Raw genomic sequence first — 19,673 nt, 5'->3', positions numbered from 1 at the left:
ATGCCCATCTCCCTGGCCCAGGCAAACTATTCAGCATTACTATGAAGCTAGCTGTTGTTACTGATATGCAAAGTAACTCTGAATGGCCCTGTTCCATGTCTCTCATCCCCCGGCCAAGTTTATGGGGTTGGGGGGGATATCCTATATTCCTGGACACCCCAAGTTCTGGACCCCATTCCACACCTGTTACAAAAGTATACTGAAAACTACTCTCTACCTGACTTAAGAGGTTCTACAAGTCTTCTCAAAATGCTTAGTGGTTGATCTTTAGACTCCAGGTGACAATGACCCCCCGCCTGCTGCCCATGGCAGACACCAACAATCAATAGTGGTTCTTTTCTAATGAACCCCAGAATCTTTTTCAACACAGTCCTTCAGGAGCCCATACTACTTGATCAAATCTGGCAAGTGAGGTGACTAGACCTTACAGGATGAAAACTCCAATCCTTCCAACAGGGATGCTGCTGGTCACGGAAATAAGTAAAACAGGTGGGATGTGAGTATCCGCACACCTCGTGTGTGCTAAACACGCCAGCATTATGTCCTGGATGAAGGAGCAACCAAGTCACCTCCAGCTACTGTCTTCCTATGTTGAAGTGTAAGTTCAACATTGCCATATCTTCATATTTAAAATAAAAAAGTAAAAGACAGTGAAATCTGCACATGTACCTCAAATCTCCTGATTTTTCAATATTTGCAGCCCAACAAAATGCAGGTAGGTAGGGGTCACACACAGCACAGAGGCCGCCACTTTGTGACCTCTGCCATAAACAAAGTTTTGCAATTTTTGCCTTTCTCTGAATTCTGAGTGTTATGTAAGTTTCATGACCTGATTCCTGAAAACACAGCTCTTATCTTCATTAACGACACACTGAGATGCATCTGGACAAGTTGTTCAAAATCTGAGAGGCACCAGCTGGCCCTGGTGTTCTCCTCTTCCAGACAGAGGGGTCAGGCTTAGCCAGCAGAGAAGGAGAAGATAGTGGAAATGGAAAGGCCCCTCTTCCTTACCATGGCAAGGAAAGCCAGAAAGTGGGGCACAGTTAACTTTGGGGAAAATCATAAAGGTTACATTTTGTCTCTCAGAATTTCCTCTCCACTCGTCTCTTCCCAAACCTCTTGTACTCTTTGGCATTTCTTCCCAACAAAGTTTCACAAATTTGCCACCATCCTTTTTTGGCATTCTTTCTAGAAGGACACAAATATAGCCAATTCTATTGTGAGTTTCCTCCTCCTCTCTCCAATCTTTTCAAACAAATAAAATCATGTTACAGTGAACACCAAGGAGAAATTGACCAAAATGTTAGCTTTAGCTTTCTCCAAGTTGAGAGGTCATTAGGATTTATGTTTCCTTCATTAAATATTTCCATCTTTGCCAAATCTATTAATATCAATAACCATCATTTTTATAATAGGGAGAATGGGGGTTATTTTCACAAAAATATTAATAAAGAAAACTAACTTTCAAGATTATACAGACTTACTGGTCAAATTACAAGGTCTCTTAGTTAAAATGTGTTTGGCTGCAGTAACATCAAAAACCTTCTGAAATGGACTCAAACAATAAAGAAATGCGTTATTTTTTGGATGCAAGGGGTCTAGAGATAGGATGGCTCCAGGGATGGCTGATTCAACAGCTCAATGATTCTCAAGAGTCTCGGATTCTTTCTAAGTCTCCCCCGCACACTCAGGATGTGTCTGCCGCGCTGGAAGGCCGCAGCTTCCCTTGTGGACTCGATGCCACTGCTCTTCCAGGCATCGCAGCCACGCGCCACAGTGTCAAGAGGTAGAAGGGGATTATCCTCCCTCTGTCTCCTGAGGGCAAGGACGTCGTGTCCAGTCCCCCCAGCAGACTTTGCCACATGCTTCAGTGGCCAGGACTTGTATCATATACTGATGCTTAGACCAGACAATGGCGAGGACGATGAGATTGTTGGGAAGCGTGTGGGCCATTTATTTGGGAGGGAACAGGTATTGAGGAGCAGTCATGAGGACTAAAAGATAATGTGCACACACTGTAGACAAAAGTAGACCACTATGAACAATGACAAAATCACTATAAAGGTTATTTTGAAGAGATCAAAGTCCACAAATAAGACAATATTCAATTAAAAGGGTGTGTCTGGAAGGCATGTGTGTTGTAATCCTAGTCTGCTTGACATTTATACAGCCATTAGTCGTGTGCATTGCACTTCCCACAAGCTGCTTCTTCAGTGTTGCACATCTCCATGGACGGCACTGCAACTATTACTTCATTTCACAGAGAAGGAAGCAGATGAGCGTTTTGTCTGGTGTCTAATGACCAGCCACAGGTGGAACTGGGTCAGGATGCCAGGACTTTTCTTCATTTTGAATATTTTATTTATTTATTTTTAGAGAGAGCAGAGGGAGGTAGAAAGAGAGGAAGAGAAATATCGATGTGAAAGAGAAACTTCGATCAGTTGCCTTCTGCACATGCCCTGAAACTTAATCCCCAACCCAGTCACATGCCCCGACAGGGAATTGAACCAGCGATCCCTCACTATGGGATGAGCTACAAGCAACTGAGCCGCACTGGTCAGGGCAGGATGCCAGGTCTTTTGATCCCTAGTTTGCAGGTTCTTCGGCTACATCATACTACTCCCTCCAAAAACTGCCTAATGGGGGCAGAGCACCCTGATTTTTCCCAAGTGCATGCACCCATAATCCCTTTTGATTCTCAGAATATAGTCAGACATGCTGGAAGGGGCACTTCTCTTCATTTTGCAGAGAGCGATATGGAGGCTCAGGCAGGCGGACAGCAGAAAACTCAGGTTCCGGTGAATTGAATAGTTTGGTTTGGTTTTTTTAATACCAAGTGGTGGTTGTTTCTGTCTTTTATATCATTGGCTGCCTCTCAACACCTAGTCCTAAATCACCAAACATGTCTCTAAGAAACACAGGACCCTTATTCCCAATTTTCACTCTGAGCCTATTCTTGCTCCACTCCATCATTTCTGTTAAACCTGATTAGGAAGCTGGTGCTTCTCTGTGAATTCCTGAAATTTCTAGATCATTAGTTAATCTTATCAATTAATTTGCTGAGGAAGGACTCCAGGCTCTTTGCCTTGTAGGGAAGAATAACAGGGCATCCTAAAGACAAGACACTTTTTTGTTGTCTATCCCAAGGCAGTTATCCCAATAGCAAGCATTTTAGGACAGGCTAGTGGGAACTCTTAACCTTAGCCCTTAGGTGAGTAGGCCCGCTCCTGTAAGTATCACTGAGGACGGTGAGGACGGTAAAGGGAACAGTGTGATGTAATACAAAGAGCTCACACTTGAAAGACAACATGCCTACTCTATGACCTCCAGCCCAGCCCAATTCCCAGAGTTTTTGTAGGACTTTATCAAATTGCTTGTGAATGCATTTTGAGCTAAACTGATTGGTCATAGCATTCACAATGGACCCTAAGGCTAAAATGAATAGAAAGAGTGTCTAAGGAGTCGTGGCCATCTTTAAATCACCACACTTTTTCTATTTTGTGAAGCAAGTTGAGCCCAAGCTTCAATTGTTTTGCTAACTTTAAAATGAAAACATGTGGGGAAACTGACGACTAATGGCTCAGGAAAATGGTTTAGAATGTGACACAGACATATCATTGCAATGAACTCTGCTTTTTTCTTATGTGTCCTTCCTGCTAAGCCTCTGCTAAGAAATGTAACATTGCAGAAACTTAATTTTTAAAATCTGGCCTTTTTTTTCCTTTGACTCAAACTGGCCTCACCTAACATCCTGACTCATTCACCTTCCTCTCCCTTGCTTAATCATTAAGCACCCAGGACAATGTGGTTCTGGTCAACAATCAGTAGTCTTAGGAACAACATCCTGGGTCTGTTGACTACTGAGACAGAGTAAAAGATAGTATCTTGGCCTCAACTGTATTTCAGCTCTGGACCCAGGAAAGAATAATAATCCCACAGAACAACTCCTTGCAAAATTAGCCAGAGCAACTCCATGGCTGACATCAGGACCAGATGCAATGGTCAATTACCCCTACCCCAGCACCGTCTACTTGGTAGAGATCACGACCCAAACTCCATTGGTCACCATCACCAATGATTTCTTTCCCCATATAATCCATCTCCTAGAAGCCACTGAGGATCCAGGCCTTTGAGCATGAGCTACCTGTGACTCTGGACATGGCTCCATCTCCATAATAAATCCTTACTTTCTTGGACACAAACTCCTGTTTGTGTCTTATCAGGCTTTGATGTGCGCAGGCAAACAGATGCCTTCAGTCTGGTAATAGAAAAATAAAGGCTACACAGGGAAGGGAGAGAGTCCTGCCAAGCCTTTGCCAGACATTCCAGGGGATGTCTGGGCTTGTACTTTATAATTGTTTCCTCTCTCTCTCTCTCTTAGCAACTAAGGCCTATACTTTCTGTAGTTCTGAGAGGGCTCGCACTTTTACTTTCTGCACCTTTTTATCCTATGAAGATAGTCATAGAACCTGTGATGTAGTTACTTAAGTATTATATACAGCATAAATGAAATGAATGAATGAACTGCACCTTCATCCTTCAACTGAAGGTGCAAAATCAGTCTTGGCATTGATTTATTAAAAATCAATAAATGCAAAAAGATTTGAAAGTAAAACTTCAAATAGTAAAGAAAATAATTTTAAAATATAAAGGAGAGCACTTTATATAACTAACACAATGTACAGTTGAACATGATATGCAAGAAAAATATTGAAATACAATGAATTTAGTAAACTAGATTGTTTAGTAACAATCTAGATCAGTTTTTTAAAAGGCTGTCTATGATGGGTTGGTGCCGCTTATTAACCGATAGTAGCTTAATACTACTGAAACTGGCAGTTAACAATAAACATGTGTAGGTATTAGATCATAGAGTCTAGAGATACAGATATAGGCTTAAACTAAATGTTTCATTGCTTTGTTGTCACATAGCTTATAGTCAAAGATTAAGAACATGTTAGTCATGTTCTGAAGGCGTGCCTGTAAAGCAAGTCCCGGGAGAAATGTTTAAAAGTACACTTGGTTGAGATAATAGGAAATACAGCTAGTTAAGTACAAAACAGTGATACTTAACGGCAATGGTCACAAGATATATAGTTTCTGCTTTTTGCTTTAAAGATAATGACTGTGACGCACCATTATGAGATATTTTTGCAGAATCTTGCTTCTTCAACCCAGCACCCCTTGTTCTCACAATAAAATTTTAAATCGCCGATGTGCTGTGTCTTTGTCAAACGGGAGAAGATAATTTCAGAGAGACAAGGAAAATTTATGAGCTTGTTTTATAGAAGGAATAAAAGTTGCCACCAGCTGCTGATGCCCAGAAGTCTGGTTGCACAAAATGTTATCTGTTTCTGAAGAAACGCAGTCTTTCTCCTCAGTTCCCTGAAACTTCCCTTCCTCTACTCCCTAGCCACACAAAACCTCCCTACTTTTGCTTTTTGAGGAAGACAGACTTGAAACATCCTGTTCCCCTGCCCTCTAACTTTGGCCAAATTGAAATTTTCTCTATCTCCAAGCGTCTCTATCTACCAGTGTCTCAGTGTTTAGCTTACTAGTGCATTGTGCACATGAACCTGAATTTTGGGAAGTGGTTGTGACAAATTTAACTTATTTCATGATAAAGGCAGAAAAAGTCTTTGCAATGACTAACACTGGAGTATGATGAATTGTATAGGTCTGTAATAACTGTTTCATTAAGAGCAGAGGTGTGATTCCATGATTTTTTCCTCTCAGAACTTCCCAGATACAGCAGCTCTATTCTTTCTATTCCATAGAGAGACTGATTCCTTGGAAGTACCTCCTCAGGTCCAGTACGAAGTCTTCATAGCTCAGGAGAGTCCTTCCATCCCCAACGCCAACAGCAAGCAGGTCTCCAGGACTTCCCAATGCTTATAAAGTCCAGTGAAAAATTTCTCCAGGCTAATTCCAACCAACCTCTTATGCTGAAGAGGATGAAGATCTGCTGAAGGATTTGGCAGAGGACAGAAGTGGTCGGAGCCTTTTTGGCCTTTGCTGCTTGCTATCCACCAGAAACAACAGAAAACAAGCAGAGCCAGCTAAATGTCCACGAGTAGGAGGCTGCCTAAATAATTTCCGAAACAATACAACTACCTAGAAAGATAAAGACGTTCTCTATCTATTAATATGGGAAGATTTCTAAGTGAAAAAAGATGCAGAACAGTGAGTATGGTAGGCTACCTTTTACATAAAAATAGGGAGCGTGTACAAAGAATACAGTTATATTCTGATAAGTTCGCATATTCATAAAGGAACTAGAAGAATTTAAAAGGCAGTAATAACTTCAAATTGTGGAAAGTGTTGAAAGAATTATGTCAAAGTATACATTTATTCATATGCCAAATTTAAATTTACTAGGAATTAAAGAAGAAATTCAAGTTAATAAAATATTTGTGAAGAGAAGATCAAGAGGGAAATGTACACTCAAATATTGCCGATGACAGTGTTTTAAAAAGAAACATTTGTCTTGAATCAGTATTCTACCCTTAGAATTCATCTGAAAAAAACGGGAAGTTTTGTGCCCAAATTCTATTTTTCTTACAGGTTCTACAAAACAAGGTAAGATAAGGTGTGTATTCGGAAACAAACAATGGGCAAAGGCAACTAGTCACATGTATAATGACTGACAGTTGTGTAGTCATTTAAAAATTTGTGAGTGGAAGACAAAAGCATGAAAAAATTACTGATGATGGAATTCCGCTGCAAAGTAAAAAATACAGGCTATATTATTTACATAGCATGGTCGCAGTTTGGTATTTAAAGAGACAAATGATATGTATTTTAAACGATTAAAAATTTTAAAATACGAACTAGTTATAATTGAGGTGTCCATTAAATGGTATGTGATATAAATTATAAAGTCTTTTATAGAGGAAAAATTTTAAACCTCTTCCACCATTCGCTCTTTTACCTTGTTTCCTTACCATTTACACAAAAGCCGCATTTCATTGTTATTCAAAAGGCAGAAGCCAGGAAGTGTAAATCTTAAAGAAGAGGTATACGTTTGGTGTGAAGCGCTCAGACGTTTTTAAGAGTTTATACCAAACGTGCAGCATAAAAACGTGCAACTATTCCGTTCGTTTAGCCACACAAAAGTGCCCCAGGAACGCCGCTCACGCCCGCCCCGCCCAGCTACGCTTCACACCCCCGCCTTTCGCGTCCCCCGCGCACCTCCTCCCTCCCCCCACTTCCACGCCCGCCCACCCACTGACGAGTCCCGCGGCCGCGCAGCCGCAGTAGCTGCTACGGCCGCTCCTAGCCCGAGGGATCCTGGGACGAGGCCTTTCCGGAAGGACGGCTTGGCTTTCGGGGCTAGGCCCCTTGTTGCAGACCGGTGTTGCAGGCCCTTGCTCGGAGACAGGCCGGTAGCCGCGGCAACGCTTTGGAGACAGCGGAGGACGCTACCGGCGGTTCGTTGAGGTGCGCGGCCTCGCCGCCGCCGAGGGAGCTGCGGAGCTGCAGTACGTGGCGGCGCCTCCCCCTCGGCCTGGAGCGGAACCGCAGGACGAGCAGCAGCAAAAGCCGCCGGACAAGGTGAACCGGGTTACCTAATTGCCTTCAGATGATGAATCATCTGCATAACAGTCAGATTTGAGTTCCACAGCGCTTTGTGCTTCTGCTGCAGAACAGTTTTGAGTGGATAACTGACTGGTGTGCCTAAGGGGTGCCACGTGACTGTTTGCTCTTGACACGGAAAGCGAGCTCTCTTGCTCTTTGGACATCCTCCTTTCCTTGAAAGCATTCCGGTTTTAGCCCCTTACTCCGGCCTACGTCGTTGTGCAGTAGGCTTTCCGATGAAAGTGTCTCTTGGTAACGGAGAAATGGGCGTCTCCGCCCATTTACAGCCTTGTAAAGCGGGAACCACTCGATTTTTTACCAGCAATACTCACAGTTCAGTGGTATTGCAAGGCTTTGATCAGCTTAGGATAGAAGGATTGCTTTGTGATGTGACTCTGGTGCCAGGTGACGGAGAGGAAATCTTTCCCGTTCACAGAGCTATGATGGCATCTGCTAGTGATTATTTCAAGGCTATGTTCACAGGTGGAATGAAAGAACAAGACTTAATGTGCATTAAGCTTCATGGGGTGAACAAGGTTGGTCTGAAGAAAATAATTGATTTTATTTATACTGCAAAACTTTCTCTTAATATGGACAATCTTCAGGACACACTTGAAGCTGCCAGCTTTTTACAAATTTTACCGGTTTTGGACTTCTGTAAAGTGTTTCTTATTTCAGGAGTCTCTTTAGATAACTGTGTTGAAGTTGGGCGAATAGCTAACACGTATAATCTTATAGAAGTGGATAAATATGTCAATAATTTCATCCTGAAGAATTTTCCTGCATTACTGAGTACTGGGGAGTTTCTAAAACTCCCTTTTGAACGACTTGCCTTTGTGCTTTCCAGTAATAGTCTTAAGCACTGTACTGAACTTGAGCTCTTCAAGGCTGCCTGTCGCTGGCTCAGGTTGGAAGACCCTCGGATGGATTATGCTGCAAAATTAATGAAGAATATTCGATTTCCACTAATGACACCACAGGACCTCATCAATTACGTGCAGACAGTAGATTTCATGAGAACAGACAATACCTGCGTGAACTTGCTTTTGGAAGCTAGCAACTACCAAATGATGCCATATATGCAGCCAGTGATGCAGTCAGACAGAACTGCCATTCGCTCTGACTCCACACACCTGGTTACTTTAGGGGGCGTTTTGAGGCAGCAGCTGGTTGTCAGTAAGGAACTGCGGATGTATGATGAAAGGGCACAAGAGTGGAGATCGTTAGCCCCCATGGATGCCCCACGTTACCAACATGGCATTGCAGTGATTGGAAACTTCCTTTATGTGGTTGGTGGTCAAAGTAATTATGATACAAAAGGAAAAACTGCTGTCGATACGGTGTTCAGATTTGATCCCCGGTATAATAAATGGATGCAGGTTGCATCATTAAATGAAAAGCGCACATTCTTCCACTTGAGTGCCCTCAAAGGACATCTGTATGCTGTTGGTGGGCGAAGTGCAGCTGGTGAACTGGCCACAGTAGAATGTTACAATCCAAGAATGAATGAGTGGAGCTATGTTGCAAAAATGAGTGAACCCCACTATGGCCATGCAGGAACAGTATATGGAGGCTTAATGTATATTTCGGGAGGAATTACTCATGACACTTTCCAAAACGAGCTCATGTGTTTTGACCCAGATACGGACAGATGGACACAGAAGGCTCCAATGACTACAGTCAGAGGTCTGCATTGCATGTGTACAGTTGGAGACAAGCTCTATGTCATCGGTGGCAATCACTTCAGAGGAACAAGTGATTATGATGATGTTTTGAGCTGTGAATACTATTCACCAACCCTTGACCAGTGGACACCAATTGCTGCTATGTTAAGAGGTCAAAGTGATGTTGGAGTTGCTGTCTTTGAAAATAAAATCTATGTTGTAGGTGGATATTCTTGGAATAATCGTTGTATGGTAGAAATTGTCCAGAAATATGATCCAGAAAAGGATGAGTGGCATAAAGTTTTTGATCTTCCAGAATCACTTGGTGGCATTCGAGCGTGTACTCTCACAGTTTTTCCACCGGAAGAAAACCCTGGGTCGCCTTCTAGAGAGTCACCTCTTTCAGCACCTTCAGATCATTCCTAGGACTAAGGTGATACATCTTTGCGGTGCATAGAGGATGATCTCGTACTTCCCCTTCGGTTGTATCTACCAATGATTGGTCGAGTTATTAGATGAAAAGGTAACTGATGTTATTTGTATTGTTTGGCTTAGTATGTGTATCAAATGTTTAAATGCATTCTGAAAATATTCAACATAGGTGTTTTAACAAATGTAAAAAGATCATAAAAATGTTAGCTATCTTTTTGTGGTGTTGTAAGTGAAATTGTAGATGATTATAGTAAATGTGTAGTTACGTTCATCGTGCTTCAAAGTTGAAAGTTTTCATCTAACTGCAAAACATCAAAGGGAGGCTGCCAGCTCTAACCTAAAATAATAAACAAAAGGTCACCACATATCATTAGCTACTTCCCTTTTTTTCGTAGAGTTTTTGATATAGCTGCCAACTCACCAGATTGTGTGGGTACATTCAGAATTATGTGAAATTTCTAAAGTAGACAGGAGAAATAATAAGTTCAAGTATATTAACTCGAAAAATCAGTATAGCTCTAAGGCAGAGTTTGTATCTCTGGAGAGAGAGAAAATACACACATGTACGTACATACATATACATACATACATACATATATACATACATACACACTTAACTTTTAAATTGATTGGCATTTCAGGTAGAGTGAAATTGTTTTTAAATTTACATTTTTCTACCTAGCAGCTATTTCTATTCTAGTGGGAATTCAGTACTAGAGAGTAAATGTCTATATAGATATGCTTAATTGAAATAGATAAGTACTATGTTAAATTGATAACCAAGTTTAGCATTTGACTAAGTTGTTACTTCAGATAAAACTTATGTTACTTTTTCTGCTTGTATATTGTTTTCTGTAGAGTTGCTTTTATACAGATTATTTAGCAGAGTTAAGGTTTCAGAGAATTGCTTTTGCTTAGTAAGTTTAAGCTTTGCTCTTTTCTACGCTTTTGTTCAGTAAAACTCACAAAAGCAAAGAAAGAAATACCCTGAACAAAGCTATGGGATTTTAAATTCAGTCTCCGAATTTAGACATTCTAATAAGATTATTTGATTTGGGCTGGTTGCCCTGGAGCTGCTCCAGCCCAGGTGCATCCTGAGCTTTGTGTGATCTTCCTCAAGGCTCTCATCTGGGTTTATCATGTGAGCAAGCAGTAGATACCCTCTGTTCTGCATCAAATCAGAAAAATATCCTTTTGGCTCTGTCTAAAGGACTGGACCAATTTCAGATTCCCTAAGGAGCCAGCTACAGAAAGCCTCAGGCACTGCTATCTTGCAGGCAGTACTAAAGTACATCTTCAATATCAAGGATACCCCTGCTGGTTGAGAACCACTTGGGGAGATCTAAATGGGACCTTATCAGCAAATGGAATCATAGGAGTCCTCTGTGGTGGGTAATTCTGAAGTACTTTCCTGGAATATCTACCTGAAGAAGAAATTTACATACATACATTTACTTACATGTACATGCATGTACTATATCCCTATACTTGGGAGATTGTCATAGTGTAAATCAGGAATAGCCTGCGTGTTTATTGACAATCCCATAGTAAAACTCAGGAACCAAGACAAAAGGAATTGGCTTCCAGGGATCTGAACTTTACTGCCCGTACAAGTGTTGATTCATTTCAATGCTTTTTATGATTTCTGCATTGGCAGAAATTTTCATACTTTTATGTTTTTTTAATGACTTAATTTTTTATTACTAAAAATAACACATTTGGGTACATTTAGTAAATAGAAAATGTAGAAATTGCTGTTAACCTTGTGTATTGAATAAGCAAAAAATGGCATCCCAATCATTTTTCTGATTGTTAATGAAGTTAAATATGTGTTTCCTTTGATCAGATGTTCATGTCCTTTGCCTTTGTAGTAACTATTGGAGTTGCTTTGTTTTTCATACCAAGTTACATGATCTCTTTATATAATAAATACAATTTAACTGTCATTTGCTTGCATTGATTTCCCCCCCCCTCAATTTTACAGTTTTCCAAAAGCAGGGTCATTCAGTTAAATTTCAAGATCAAATTTGTCCATCTTTTTTGCATTTTGACCTTTAGAGATGATTTTGCCGTCTTTACATATTACTGATGTCACATTCCTTGCCCTTTATCCTATTGCTTTGTCAGTGCTATTTTTTTTTAAAGATACTTATTTATTTTTAGAGATAGGGAAAGGGAAGGAGAAGTAGAGGGAGAGAAACATCAGAGTGTGGTTGGCTCTTATGCAACCCCCACCAGGGACCTGGCCTTCAACCCAGGCATGTGCCCTGACCGGGAATCAAACCAATGACCCTTTGGTTCCCAGGCTCGTGCTCAATCCATTTGGCTACACCAGCCAGGGCTTCAGTGCTAATTCTTAACTTGCAAAGGTGGCATTAACCATTTCTCCCCTGTTAAGTAGCTTTTCTTTTTGGTTGAAATGAAGAGGAATTTTTACAAAAATCTTTATTTTAGTAAGAACATTAATCTTTATTTACAGCATATATTTTTCCATCATTTTTCTTTCAGTATATGTCTTAACATAAAACTTTTTGGTAATTAGTGAAATTAGTTTTTCTTTTTGCCATTTTTAAAAATTTATTTAGTGTGTGTGTATGCATTTAGTTTTATTGTAACAAAGCAGCTTGTACACTTTTAACATTTAAAGCTGAGCATCATCTTTCCAGTGAGACAAAAAGACAATTTAAAAATAAACAGGACAAAACTACAATAGAGAAATGTTGATTCTGAATAAGATCCTACAGGTTCTGCTAATTCTATTCAGTGGCAGGGCTCAAGTCATCATTAGGAGAGAATTTTACTTTGAAAGTGTCATCTTAATTTGAAAGGATGTCCATTAAACATGCCAAAGGAGAAATCATGTTGTCAAAATGCCCACTTAACCCACCCAAACATCTCAAACTCACTCTTCGCTGACCTATAAAACTCCCCTTTTTAAAGTTTTTTTTTTCCTTTTTTTAAACAGATAGCCAGATGCATGTTGGTAAATACTGTCTGTATTCACATAGAGACACAGTATAATCCCGGAGCCCAATATACAGAGAAAGGAAGAAAACTAGAACTCTATGCACTGCTACATAGTGACCTAGCACCCTCCAGCTTCCAGCAGAGCTAAAGAAGGAGAAAGTTCTTCTTTTTTTCCCACAGCGTGGTAGTGTTGATTCCATAAAGTTTTTGTCAAGATAGGAAGGGATAAAAATGAATTTGGAGCAGAAAGAAGCAGAGATTCTTTTCCCAGTGTATTTTGCTCAAGGTACATTTCCTCCCAAATAAGGTGAGAACCGTTGTGTAAAGGAGAGAAAAGAGACCTCAAAAACAGGCAGACTGAGCACAAGAGGAAAAAAAAAGACTGCAACTTGTTCCCAGGGACTGGAGAAAATTTAAAAAGGTTGGAATCCATCAGTGTTCCATTATTCATCTTCTTCATCTTCCTCTTCTTCCCCCTATTATCAATCACCTTCACCTTCATCCTCAACCCCTTCATCAGTATCTTCCAACCCTTCATCTTCATCATCATCTTCCCCTTCATCATCCATATCAGGGACCAAGTAGTACTATAATGGATTTGGCCGAATATCATCTTTGATGACTTCCCCTAACTCATCCGCACCTGTATCAGAATGGTCAGTCAGCCAGGTAAAAACGCTTTCTGGTTCCTCCTACTGCCTCTGCCTGCTGGCTTTATTCTGTGTTTGACTTGAACGTTTCATCAAATCCTTTCCAGATTTCCATTTGATTTCAGTGGACTTTGAAGATGGATCTCCAGTCTCATTCAGATGAAATTCTTTTGAGAGAACTTGATTTTTGAAGTAAGGATTTTAATCAAAATCAAAATCTATTCTGTAACGATTTAACATCTTTAAATTCTGTCACTTCAACACTTGTCGGATAACGCAGTGCCTCTTCCTCCTCTTCTCCAAGCAGTGCAGGCACTTGTGATGGTTGACAATGTTACCCTGAAAGTTAGGATTTTGGCGATCAATTCTGACCTCTTCTGAAAAAAAATGATTGATGGAGTTTGTTGTATTTCTGTTCTACTTTCATCATCTCGTCATTGGCTTTTTCATTAAGTGTGTCTACTTCATTTTGTACTTCACTATGTTCAGTTGCTTCTCGCTGTTTTTTTTTCTTCCTTTGGCAAGTCAGAGGTTGACTTCTCTGGCTTGAGGGCAGGAAGAGGCTTGCTTTGGTTTCTTTGTTAGGGGTGGAAGTGAGACTGGCGTTTGGGGACCATGCTGTGAGGTAAGTTGGAGAATCAGACTGAAGGGAAGTTGCATGGCTGGAAGAAGCTCTGAGAAATTTCTTTTGTCATTTTTAAAATGTTTTCTTATCATGAGATGGTATAATTATCCTAATATACCATCTAGGTATACTAGGATACCTAACTACACTAGAATACCTACATGGTATACTAGGGTACTTTTGTTATTACGGATATGACCTTTTACTAGACTTCTAGTATAAAATTTAATATATGTTTCCAAGTTATCACCCAATTATTCCATCACCACTTTATGAATAATCTTCACTTTCTCACTGAATTTTTTATCTTTTTAAAATCATATAATAAAATTTATTTTATGGGCAATTAAGATATTTTTCATTCAGTTCCAATGATCTTTTATTGAGGTTGTCTTGGTTATGTAGATTGCTGTTTCAACTGGGATTTTGTTTTCACATATTCCAAACTTGATTGCAATAGTAAGAAAGTACACGGTCTTTGCATGTTTTCTGTCGTTAGTACTTCCCTTGATTCTTACAGGTTTTTGAGTGTGACATTACTCTCATTGATTCTTAACAGTTTTTTGAGGTGGATTCTCTCGTGTTTTTACCTTAAAAAATCATATTATCTACATAGTATAAAAACTATATTTCATATTGTTTCATAACTTGAAGCATTGGTTAATACTTCCAGCAAAATCATAGTAGTTACATGAGGCATTGTATCTTGTAAGTATTTTAATAGGGATAATTCTAGCTTTAGAATTCCTTTGTTAAAGAGAGACGTTCCTGATCTTGTTCATGAAATATCTGCTTATTTCTCATTAATTGGGAGTCTTAAAGTGAGAGATGCATATTTTTATCACAAATACTTATCAAAATCTATTAGGGTGGCAATTTTTCTCATTTCAGATACTGAAGAGTTTGTTTCTTAGTTTTCCCAACTGTTGGATTAGAAAGCATTCTCTTATATTGCTAAGTGCATTATCAATTAGCATAGTTTAGAAAGCAATTTGGCAAGAGTAGTAAAAGATTATTTTCCAAAAACACATTTTAGACATTAAGCATATTTCTGGAATTAATAATGAAGAAAAAAGAGCCCCCAAGATGGTCATCTCAGCATTATACTATTATTATTTTCTTCCCAATAGGGCCTCATCGGACATTCCATAACTTTACTTTAAAAATGAATTTTTAAAAAATTCTTCCTAACCTGATTTTGATACCTTATTTTTCTTATATATTACTAAGTGTGTATTTGAATGACTGAGTGATGGTTAAAACAAAAAAAACTTAGATATTCATTATTGGTGACTGCACACACTGCAGAAGTGTTGAAGGTGAGTTCCTTAACCAAATACGCTAATAATAGGTAATTCCTCTCTTCTCTTGGTAACAGTCTCTGAGCAACCACTTTCTAGGAGCTGATGTTATTCTGTCATCTACTGGTTGAAGTTAAAAATCCTTAACTCTTTAAAACAAAACAGTAATGACAAAAACAAGCAGTAATTTTATAGCATATGTGAAAGTTCAAAGTCTTCAGATCATACTCAATTACTTAAATATAAAAAATCCTGTGGTAACTCTCGGTGTATATCCTGGGTCAGACAATCAAAGAGAGCAACTGTTTTTTTGCTGTCACAAAAATGCAGATCTAAATTGCTTTGATTTTATTGATAACATAATTTGAATATTAAAAATCTGCAATATTTCATTAGGACTCTAAGCATTTATATCTACTACTACATTTTTTTCTTTTTCTTTCTTTTTTTCTTTTTTCTTTTTTTTTAGTGGATTCCCCATTACCTTTTTTAAATTATTTTTTAGCACAGAGCCTCATGAAGATACACAGTAGATCTTTTCAGTGGTAGAAAGACTGTATTATGCAATATGTCTAGGTGTAAGTAAATCTGAGAAACGTGATATTCTAAGAGCTTTTTATATTGGTTTTCCCATGCAGATGTTAGAGTACTATTCTGATCGCATAGGTCTCGTCTGGTCCACATAGCTCGCATCTAGCCCAGACAGCAGTACACATGAGCATGCACACACGTGATACACACTGACTTCTGCACCACCTGATCCAAATTCCTTTTTGTACCATCCGTGGGATCAAATAAAGCCTATTTGTTGGCTATGAGAACTTTAAGAGTGACATAACTACCCATTTCCTCATTCTCCAAAACACTGTTTCAGAGAAAAATATCCTTACACATTAAACATTCTTTCCCTCAGAATGGGGTATAACTGAAAACAGGCCATCTCTGAATAATGCCCCCCGGGGGATAGCTAGAGTGCACATACTCCCATGTGTCTTTTCTAGATAGAACTGAAGGAACAAGTTATATTTCATGCAGTCTTAGAATGAGTATAACGCTAATGACAGCAGCAAGATCTGTGACCTGATCTCAGATGCTCCACTGCGTATGGCCACTTCAGTTGGAAGTCCATAGAGTGAGTATTCTGACTCTTATGGTTCTTTCAGAAAACTGTTACTGTAGAGACAGAGGTTTATCACCCTTTGCCTCATTTCACCCAAGAGACAGCAGAATCTGTGTGTGTGTGGGTAGGTAGCAGGTCTAATTTTCTACAGACTTAAACAACTTTATCTTATTTGGGAAGTATATCACTTAGAAGTCAAAACGCCAGCAATCCATAAAAACTTTTTAATTCATGGTAAACCATGAACCAACACACACTCGATATAAAATCCTAATTTAAAATCAGTAATAATATGTATTTCTTAGAACTAGGCAAAATGTTTACTTCAGTTTTTTAAAATATATGCTTTTAAAAGTTTTATTTATTTTTTAGAGGGAGGGGAAGGAAAGGAGAGAAACACCTATCTGTTGCCTCTCCCATGCCCCTAATTGGGGACTTGGTCCACAACCCAGGCATGTGCCCTGAACAGAAGGGAATCAACCAGCGCTCGTTTCACTGAGCCACGCCAGACAGGGCGTGGTTTGTTTTTCGTTTGTTTGTTTGTTTTATCTCTCCTTTTCCAGATGAGAAAGTCACAAACAGGTTTCGCAAAACCTTCAGTATATCACATGTGTACAGATACACTGCAGATGTCAATGAATTAAGCTAGAAAATGGGGGAAAGGGTGTTTTATAACTTTCCAGGCTGGCCCTCCAGTTTTCTGTATGAGGAAATTAGGGAATTAGGGAAAAATAGTTTGAATCTCAAGATACGGAAATACACTGTTTCTCACTGGTACATGAAGTCCAGCAAGTGGCTATTTTCACTGCCCCTTTGTTACTGGTTATTGATTAAAGGAATGGATGATGTAAATATTTAGGCCAGGCCATGATTAGGGAACAAGTGGTTAAATGGCCTTTATTTTTTTTCAAAAAATAAAGAATAAAAAATTGTTGTACAAAATAAATGAATAAACAAAGTAGAAACAAGCTCATAGATACTGATGGTTGCCAGGTGGGAGGAGGCTGGGGGACTGAGTAAAAAAGGGGAAGAAATTAAGTACAAATTGGTAGTTACAAAATAGTCACAGGGATGTAAAGTTCAGCATCGGGCATACAGCCAATAATATTTTAATAACTGTGTGGTGCTAGGTGGGTGCTAGACTTATCGGGGGGATCACTGCTTAAGTCATAAATGTCTAACCACTATGCTATGCACATGAAACTAATATACTATTGAACGTCAGCTATAAAGAATTAAAGTTTACTATTCACGGCAAAAAATAACGTGAAAATTGTTTTTAAAAACTTTTGGATTGTGCTCTAGAGAGAAACAAGGTCTTAATTTCTTCCAAAGACAAATATTTGATTTTCTTATCTGTGCTCCAAAGGAAAGCGATTCTAGGTAAGTAATAGCAACTGAAATCACAGAACACTGGCTTTCATTATACAACAATATTCAAACCTAGGAAAAAATAATAGACATTGGTATCCCTGAGGATACATGATTGATATCCAGGGGTATGTAAGCACATGAATTTAAAGAACACATTTTTATATTTTCAAGATTGATAAACATTCTAGATAAAGCTGATCTACTGAGAAGAACGCTGCAAGTTGGCCTGTCCGCCGTCCCACCTCCAGGCTCACACTTGGCCCTTACCTCACCTTATACACCAAAGGCCCTCTCACTCGTCCCAAGCCTCACCACGGTGCATTCCTCACGGTGCAAAACCCTGCGACACCAGACACAGAGAGTCCCTTAGAAGGTTTAGTTCTTGAGAAGCACTCCCTCGGTAGGAAAGCAGGGGGCGCTTTAAAGGTGCTGATGCTTTACCAGTTACCTCCTCTCTCTCCTGTATAACATCTTCCTTTTTACTGGCTGCTTTTGATCAACATTAAATGCACTTTGTTTTCATCATCTTTACCCTAAATATGACCATTACCCAGTCCCGCAACCACCTGTATTATCTTGCTCCTGTCATTCTGTTCACACCCAAACTTCTTGAATGTTTTCTGCAGAATCTCCCTACTTCTGCACTTGCAGCTCATTTCTCCACTCAGCAATGTGCCCTCAGCCTCTCTGTTCTCTTGAAACTGCTCAGCCAAGGTTTACTATGAGCTACATCTTACTGAGGTCAGAGGTCGCTGTCAGTTAGCAGCGATTGACATCTCAGAAGCATCTGACATTGGTCACATCCTCTATTTAAATCTAACCTTCATCTATCTGGTTTCTATGCCACCATTTCCTGCTTTTCTGCTCTTCCTCTCTTTTCTTTGTTGACCAACCCCTGTCATCTTAGGGAATTGTGTTGGTCCTTGATAGTCTAAGCTAGGCACCGCACTTCATCCTCTCTGATCATACAGTCTCAATCTCCCAAATACTTCCAAATGTCATCTCTATGATTATGATTTCCATATGTATGTCTTCACTCATAATCATGTCTCCAAATGTTAGACCCATATTTCTACCTGCTACCGTAGAATATCTCCACTGAATGTTGGAATATCTCCAAAATTGAATATATACTTTCAGCCTTTTGGCCCTTAGGCCCTCATCTTCTTCCTGTTTATGTGAAAGGGCTCCCATCATTCTTCCGTTCAAAATGGAGACATGGACATCATCTTGACTCCTCAAATAAGCAAATAACAAAGCAAATAAAACAGAGCCCAGTTACTAATGAGCTGATTTGCTGAAGATGGCCTCATTCCTACTGCCTTAGTTTAGTTCAGGATGTTATGACAAAATACAGGAGTGGGTCACTTATAAATAACAGAAATTTAGTGCTCACAGTTTTGGAGGCTGATCATGGCTTCAGCATGGGCAGTAAGTCACCTTCTGAGTGCAGACTTCTTGTACACTCACAAGCTGGGAGGGAAAAGGGATCTCTCTAGAGCCTTTTTTATAAAGGCAGTAATCCCATTTATGAGATCTGGGCCCTCATAAATTAAGCACCTACCAAAGGCCCCACCTGCTAATACCATTACATCAGGCATAGGATTTTAAAATATGAATTTGCAGGAGACACAAACATTCAGATCATATCACCTACCATTTAAAGAGTAGAAATCTAGCTCTGCCAGGTGGCTTAGTTTGATGGAGCGTTGTCCCATACACCGAAGCATCGGGGGTTCCTTTCCTGGGCAGGGCACATACCTAGGTTGAAGGTTCAATCCCCAGTCAGAGCACATATGGGAGGCAACTGATTGATGTTTCTCACATTGATATTTCTCTCTCTCCCTCCCACTTCCTCTCTTGCTCAAATCAATTAAACAAACAAACAATCCTGACTGGTGTGGCTCGGTGGGTTGCGCATCATCCGCAAACAGAAAGGTTGCCAGATCAATTTCTGGTCAG

General features: G+C 39.6%; 1 protein-coding gene and 1 pseudogene across 1 annotated transcript; one reads left to right on the top strand and one right to left on the bottom strand.

The window, feature by feature from the left end:
- The first annotated feature begins 7,266 nt into the window (after positions 1–7,266).
- On the top strand, positions 7,267–11,620 carry KLHL9 (kelch like family member 9). Its single transcript, XM_024558384.3, has one exon. It carries the CDS (start codon positions 7,815–7,817, stop codon positions 9,666–9,668), a length of 1,854 nt encoding a protein of 617 aa, XP_024414152.1. The 5' UTR covers positions 7,267–7,814; the 3' UTR covers positions 9,669–11,620.
- A 1,252-nt stretch (positions 11,621–12,872) lies between these two features.
- On the bottom strand, positions 12,873–18,908 carry LOC112302799 (protein SET-like; annotated as a pseudogene).
- Between the last annotated feature and the right edge of the window lie 765 nt (positions 18,909–19,673).

This window comes from Desmodus rotundus, chromosome 1, assembly GCF_022682495.2.
Source record: "Desmodus rotundus isolate HL8 chromosome 1, HLdesRot8A.1, whole genome shotgun sequence".
In the NCBI taxonomy this organism is placed as follows: domain Eukaryota; kingdom Metazoa; phylum Chordata; class Mammalia; order Chiroptera; family Phyllostomidae; genus Desmodus; species Desmodus rotundus.
This window is presented reverse-complemented; position numbering and strand designations above follow the sequence as displayed.